This window comes from Nicotiana attenuata, chromosome 8, assembly GCF_001879085.1.
Source record: "Nicotiana attenuata strain UT chromosome 8, NIATTr2, whole genome shotgun sequence".
Classification (NCBI taxonomy): Eukaryota; Viridiplantae; Streptophyta; class Magnoliopsida; order Solanales; family Solanaceae; genus Nicotiana; species Nicotiana attenuata.
The window spans coordinates 8,400,931-8,408,687 of NC_031996.1; the positions used below are offsets into that span (position 1 = coordinate 8,400,931).

Consider the following 7,757-nt stretch of genomic DNA (forward strand, 5'->3'; position numbering starts at 1 on the left):
CGAAACTCACATGAGTCATCGGGGCTCCAAATTAAACATCCACACAAGTCTAATAACATCATACGAACTCGCTCGCGTGATCAAAATACAAAAATAACATCTAGAACTACGAACTGGACATCAAAATGCATGAATTCCAAAAAAAACTCAAGAACCTCTAAAACTGCAACCAAACGTCCGAATCCTATCAAACCAACTCCAAATGATACCAAATTTTGCAGACAAATTCCATATAGCAAAACGGACCTATTCCAAGTCCCAAGATCAAATTCTAAATCCGATAGCCAAAAATTCAACCTATGGTCAAACTTGGGAACACTTCTAAACCTCAAATTGCCAACTTTCAACAAAACAAGTCAAATCAACCTAGGGACCTCCGAATTCGATTTCGGACATACGCACAAGTCCAAAATCATGGTACGAACCTATCGAAACTATCAAAACACCATTCTGAGGTCGTTTTCACAAACATCAAACTTTGGTCAATATTTACAACTAAGGCTTCAAAACCAATAACCAAACGGTCCAAATCAACCCACAACCTTCCCGAAATGAAACTAACCGACCCCGCAAATTATAACACTAAAAATACACACGCGTAAAGTATCAAAAGGGGAAATGTACACATAATTAGAATCGCTAATAATGAGTTTAGTTGAACACACAAATAATATTTAACGAATAATATATTATTCTAATAGAAACAACTGAATAATGTGTTTATTTTAGAATGTGCCAAAATGGTTGATAGTATTCCCCTCATAGGAGTAATGATTATTTCAACCTCTCATTAGGTCCTTACTCAATATTTGTTAAACTAATTTAATAGTTTGCACAATTAGTTTTTTATATTCTTTGTTCATTCAAACACCAAAAAGTAGATAAAAAGGAATGGTAAAAGAGAGACCTGGAAGGTTCTGAGTGCAAGGAGAGAAATAGAATAGAAAATGAAAGAAAATGGAAGGATCTAGGCTCCAAACTCTCCATGTATTCTGACCTCTACAACTCTCCAACGTGTCACTCCTCAAATATAAATCGTAGCCCGCACATATTTCATCCCCCCTCATAAAACAAATTTATTCTCGACTCTGCACCTAAGGTAATTCAATCTCTTTTTTGGTAAAGGGAATTAGCAATCTATTTTTAATTTTTCTGCTGCTGTTTATTGTTTAATTCAATTTTCTTCTAGTCATGGAACTGGTAGATTCTGCACTAGCTCTATCATTTACTAAAATGAGCTTAAAAAGTTCAGTTAAGAGTATCATTGCCTAAAATAGAGGTTCTAATCATTGTAAACTTGTGCTTTTATCAAAATATAAACTCATGATATCCTCAGGATTGTAAGAATGTAAATGTCCTACTTTCAAATATTTGACAAGGTTCCTAAAAATATACATATCAGGGTTCAAACTAGCTTTTGTGGCGAATTCTTTCAAGTGCTTTTTCAGTATTGTATTACTAAGTAGTAGTACTAAAATAGGAGCTGAGACGTTGTCAATCTCGATACGTTAATTGACTATGAGATTGTAATTGCTGCACATTACTAAATTATGATGTATCCTATTGTCAATCAATCTTAACCTTTTCAATAGCTTTAAATGGCTAAGCTATTAAGTTTCCGGTTCTGGAACTAGGGTTTGGTGTGAGAATATGCAGAGAGAAAGAGGTGGCAGAGACAATTTCAACTCCTTCAGCAGTCCATTTGATGGATTTGGAGGCATGATGTCTAGTATATTTGGAGGAAGAGACCCATTTGATGACCCGTTCTTTACTCGCCCTTTTCCTAAATTGTCTCAGTCTTCCATGTTACATCCAACAACTCCTGCTGATGACTTGCAGCAGTTTGCTAATTCCAATGGGCCAGTCATTCAAGAGATAAATATGGATGATGAGGGAGAAGTAGAGCTAGAATCAGCGGAGGAAGATGGCGTTAATGGCTCCGAGGAGGAAAGAGATAGGGATTATGCTAACAGAAATCCACTTGTTGAACATCCTGAAGACCAAACTGATGGTAACTTTTGGTTGTTTTTATGTTATCTGTCCATAATTAGTACTCCTTTTGTCTCATTTTACGTAGCACTGTTTGATTGAGGATATAGCTTAAGAAATAAAGGAAACTTTTGAGACATTAATTAATTATATGCGAACTACTAAAGTTGCCCTTACTACCAACAAGTAAGTGATAGGTGGAGAGAGTTTCACATGTTCTTGACATCTTTTTTAGGATAGACTAAAAAAGACAGAGTGACACATAAAATGAAACGGAGGAAATAACATTCTTGTTGGTGGAAATCATTAGTTGTACTTATGTCGCAGACCATAGCAAGAGCAAGAGCGTAAGCAAAGACGTGACTCGGAGAATGGAAGATATGAATTTGGAAGGAACAGAATCCAAGCCTCAAAGCGCGAGCTATAGAAGAGTTACATATGGTGGAATAGAGGGGGCATATTACACTGCCACCACCACGCGTAAGACTGGAAGTAATGGAGTATGTTCTCATCTCCTTGATCTCTTGTTGATCTGGCTGAATAAGTGCGTTCTTCCTGATTCTAACAGTGCACATGTTATGAAACAGAGGGTGCTAGAGGAGAGCAAGCAAGCAGATAGAACAACTGGTCAAGCAACACATAGAATCTCCAGGGGCATCCACGATAAGGTATAATACATTTTATTAGTCTTTGCTTTTGGCACTGTTATTAAAATACTTGAAGGACTTGTGATGTGTTTTATGTTTAGAAGCTTATTTAGTCGAAAACATACACTATGTTCAAGATAACATCTATGAGTCTCAGTGGAAAATGGTGGACCTCCAATACTTTCTAAATTATCTACTAGAAATTATGTAAATTTGGATGGATTTAACAACCAAAGTATGGAGTTCGTAACTTTGTGAACATTTTTAAAGGAGTCTTAACACTTGTCTTCTATGCTGAGAAAGAGGCATTAGTAGTTAATAAGAGTGACTAATCGTATGTGTCTGCCATTCATGCGGAAGATAGAAACAAGTCTGACTTTTCTCATACGAATTTGCGGGAGACTTGCATTATTTCGCCTGCGTTAGACATTGGCAGTTACATGATAATCTAAAAGATTGCTCGATTTGTGTAGTTAAAGATATGTGCAATCTCTGGTTGAATTCTAGCCTTTTCCTTTACTCTGTGAACAGTGGCTTCATCTTGCCGGATAGAGAAAAGTATCTTATTCACATTCTTCTATCATTCCTAGGGACACTCCTTAACAAGGAAGCTTGCCTCTGACGGCAAGGTGGACACGACGCAGACATTGCATAATCTAGCAGAGGGTAGCATCTTCTTGAAGATTACTCAGGTGTTCCACTTCTACGTTCCGTTCAACAGCAGATTTCACATGTTTGTCTCTTTGTTTTGCAGATGAATTAGCTGGCTTTAAACAGACATGGAATGGCAATGCTGATAAGCATATTCCTGGCTGGGAGAGTGGGTCTGATTTGCATGCAAATGCAGGTTAGTGAGAAAAGGAAATGCCTTTCTCTACTGATCATGTCAAATAGTACTGGTACATGCCCTGATGGATTACATTTGCACATTTTCAACGGAGTATTGACTCTTCTCAGTTAAACTATCTTTATTCCTTATACAGTTATGCTAGACTTAGGGTTTTTCCCCCGAATCATGCTAGACTTAGTTTGACAATGTTCTTAGTTTATGTATTTTATATTGCTATCGCTAAACTTTATTAGCTGTCTCATTTGAGAGGGCATGAAGAGAGTTTAGGTAACTTTGTCGATATAGGGCGTGGGAGTAACTGTGTAGGGAATTACTTCACCACCTCTCATCAAACAATGACACAGATGAAGAGAGGTAGACTTGACCTTACCACTAGCTTATTAGTTGGCACTTCACAATGAGCCTAAGCAAATGATATTGCATGGTTGAGCATGGGTGAAATTAATTCTTCTGTAACACACTTGTGGAAGAGATCACTTTATGAAAAACACTCAAAAAGGTAGAATGCCATTATTTATGGTGGTGTGAATTTTTTTATTTAGTGTGGTAGCTAATTTTCGCAGCAAGCGGTAGAGTTCTCCCTGTTAGTAAATTGAATTTCGAAGTTTTTCTAGTTTAGCGTCTCACTAAAAGATTACCTTATTCGTTTTAGATGAAAAATTCGTTTTAATGCAGATTCTGTGCAAAAACTGTTAGAAGCTGCAGCCCTTAGATTCGACATTTCAGAAAATATGTAGCAGGAGCTGTTTTCAATCTCTTAGGAGTTACCATACCAGTTTGATATACTGTTTGCTTGTGATTTACTGCGCGCTTAGGTGGGAAGAATTAGACAAACTTTGTGGGCTATTATCTGTTTGCTTACGAAGTAAAGCGCTACTTAAAGAAGCAAGCACAAAGATCATGCCTGCTTGAAATCTAGCTCTTGTTTACCCCATGCACGGGTACCAATTCTACCATTCGGGCCCAGTCTGACAGAAAGCAAAGCGAAAAATGGAACCTTGTCTATGCCATCCAGTGACCTGCTAGTTTCTGTTAGCCTTTCAGGATTTTGCTGGATGAAATCTTCCTTTCATAGGAAGAAGCTTAATGCATGTGTGATCCCTGTAATTTGCTGTTTGGTTTATGCAGGAACAAGTAATAATTGGTTGACCAACTGGGATCCTGGATTCAGAGATCCATTTAGTGGTCTGAGACGTAATAGCAGTACCCAGCCTGCGAGTCAAAGTGACAAACCAAGAAACATCGTCAGGATCAACATAGAGTGAATGTACCTATTCGGTAGCGATTTGCTTAGGTTCTCATGGTTTGAAGGGCATGTTACTGATCTGTTTCTGACCGTAGTTGCTTTTATTTTTGGGTCATTGTAATATTAGTGTTGCCTATTTCATGTATGCCTCTGCTTATTATTCACATGGTACGTTAACCGGTGTTAAAGCCTTCAGCCAATATTAAACGTCTTGTCTCACTTACTAATCATTTAAAAACTAGAATAGCATATTGTAGGAGTGACCTAACAGCGTACATTTGTGAAGGAAAAGGAAAAAGAAGAAAACAACTTTACGCATTTTAGAAGATGTTTTAAATGTATTTACTGAGCGTCGACAGCTGCATCAGTCGTTTTGAGCATCACGTTCTTGGCCATACCAGACAGACTCATGTCCAACTCCTCTAGTGAACGTCCAATCTACGGAAACAATTGATTAGTTTTAAGGTGAATTAATTGTTAATGTAAAATCATTTACGTGTAATATATTCTCGGCCATTGTCCCCTGTAAAGATGAAACTGACCAGAATTAAACTGGTATTGCGCAATTCTCGTTATAGCTTCTGGAACTGCATTGGAGGTTTGAGATAGTTGAAGAACAAGTGGTGTGCAGTTTTTCAAGAAAGTTTTTATTTAAGGAACTAAACTGAACCTTTGTTCATATCATAGAAGATATCTGCGCCCTACTGTTTCTATATGCGAGGCCGAAATCGAAAAATAAGTTAATGAAAACTTGTCGTTCTTTCAAACTGTTGTTAAAAACAATTTTTGGAGAGTATACTGTTTTCATAGTGTGCGTTATTCTTCCCTTTGGATCAAATCAAAATATATTTTAAATACTGCTCTTTTTATCTCCGAGGCATATTTAGAACTGTATAAGGGTGAAATCGAACCTTTGAGACGCCTCAGTTGCCGATGAAGTAACGAAGTAAGAGGCGTGACGGCAAGGAATCAGGACTGAGACAAGGAGCCCCTCGAGCCAAAACCCAAGGGCACAATGCCCGCCCTCGGGAATATCGGGGCCATAACCCCGGGATCGGTTCGAATCCCTAAAGACCTTGGAGAGCATTATCAGGAAATCAAGCACGAGTAATAGAAGGCTGTGATATCTGTGACCGGCCGGATATCACGGCGGGGATCTCAGCACGTATCGGCAGAAATCTAGTGATAGGTTAAACGAAAGATTTTTACCTTTTATGGAATTGTACTTAGAGTAGAACTCCCCTACTATAAAAAGGGGGGCCTGATTCATTAAGGACACTGTAACACACATATCGAGGCAATATACTATTATTTTCTCTGTTATTCAGAGTTCTCACTTTTGTTCATCAGTGCTTCGTTACTGTGAGTCCGGAATCGAGGGCAGACACTTCGTGAAGGCTGTTATTGAGTCCGTAACCACCCCTTTAAGCGGTTTGAAAATTATTCAATCCCTCATCTGTTTAATCTAAAGCAATTTATCGTTTGTATTGAATTAATTTGCATATCCTTAAAATCACTTACAAATTTAATTGTTATCCGTTTTTGAGGGGCCAAGGATAATAGTGGCAATTTGATACAAATTTACATAACACACCCTATTTTACACTTGTTCTTTGAGCTGTTAATTTCATGACAAATTTAAAATGTCGAACTCCCAATCTGCCCCTTTGAACATGGATGCTGAGTCTAACCACCATGGCAAAAACAACAATGTGGTACCCACTAACGAGGTGCCCTCTGTCGACCCCAACGGAGTTCTTGCCGCGGACCCAATCGACGCTAACTCATATGTGGACATCAATGCAAAATTCCTACCGATCCTGAGAACAACATCCGTGGGGGAGTCCGACTGGCGGCCCAAAATACACACGACGGCGAAGGTGATGAATCAACTTGCGAGTAATCTTCGAAATATTGCAGGCTTAACAAGTAGCGATAGCCCAGTTGTAGAACCAGAGCCGCGGCTCCCAGCAGAGTTGAGCCCAAACCATCCCGAGAAAACGCTCATAGAAATGAACCAATCGAAGAAAGTCCGAGTGAAGTTGAACCCCGGACCAACCCTGAGATCATAAAAATGCTTGAGGAACTAACAAAACTGGTAGAATTGGGAGAAAAGAAAATCGAAGTCAATGACAAAAAAGTAGAAACCTACAATTCCAGGGTCGACCATATCCCAGGAGCACCACTAATATTGAAGGGCCTGGATTCTAATAAGTTTGTTCAAAAACCTTTCTCTCCGAGTGCAGCTCCGAAGCCGATCCTAAAGAAGTTCTGCATGCCCGAAATTTCTAAGTACAACGGAATAACTGAACCAAATGAACATGTGACCTCCTACACGTGCGCCATCAAGGGGAACAACTTGCAACATGATGAAATCGAGTATGTCCTACTGAAAAAGTTCGGAGAAACCTTGTCAAAAGGAGCTATGATATGGCATCACAACTTACCCCCTAAGTTTATTGACTCGTTTTCTATGCTTGCAGACGCATTCGTGAAAGCACACTCCGGGGCCATCAAGGTCGAGACCAGGAAGTCAGACCTTTTCAAAGTGAAGCAAACAGATACAAGATGCTTAGGGAATTCGTGTCTTGGTTTCAAATGGAACGAATAGACCTACCTCCGATCGCTGGTGATTGGGCCGTTCTGGCCTTCACCCAAGGACTCAATGCTCGAAGCTCATTGGCTTCACAACAATTGAAGCAAAATCTAATAGAATACCCGGTGGTAACTTGGGGCGACGTCCATAACCGTACCAATAAAAAATCAGGGTCGAAGATGATCAGCTTGGGTCCCCCTCCGGGTCCGTTCATCCTGTCAGAGCTAATGACAGATCCAAAAAAGACATTGATCGTGAACCAAGATCGAATAGTGACCGGTATCAACCATACAATGGAGATCGAAGGGGTAATGGGTCTGGATGAAACCCTGTGAGAATTGAAAGGAGGAGCGACCGAGGTTAAAATAATCGGGGACTTATGAGCAAAAGTAGTTTTGACAGGCCCATCGGGCCTAAGGAAGAGTCAAG

At 39.4% G+C, this 7,757-nt stretch overlaps 1 protein-coding gene across 4 annotated transcripts; it reads left to right on the plus strand.

Moving 5' to 3' along the window:
• Nucleotides 912–4,951, plus strand: LOC109230855. 4 transcript variants are annotated; one of them, XM_019396312.1, is made up of 7 exons: nucleotides 912–1,099; nucleotides 1,635–2,011; nucleotides 2,317–2,489; nucleotides 2,577–2,657; nucleotides 3,227–3,302; nucleotides 3,391–3,483; nucleotides 4,162–4,608. In XM_019396312.1, the coding sequence occupies exons 2-7, from the start codon at nucleotides 1,651–1,653 to the stop codon at nucleotides 4,221–4,223; spliced, it is 846 nt and encodes a 281-aa protein (XP_019251857.1). In that variant the 5' UTR covers nucleotides 912–1,099; nucleotides 1,635–1,650; the 3' UTR covers nucleotides 4,224–4,608. The 4 variants fall into 4 exon arrangements, with proteins under 4 accessions (XP_019251857.1, XP_019251856.1, XP_019251858.1 ...); XM_019396311.1 differs by lacking the exon at nucleotides 4,162–4,608 and adding an exon at nucleotides 4,615–4,951 and having other exon boundaries at nucleotides 915–1,099; XM_019396313.1 differs by lacking the exon at nucleotides 4,162–4,608 and adding an exon at nucleotides 4,615–4,951 and having other exon boundaries at nucleotides 917–1,099; nucleotides 1,840–2,011.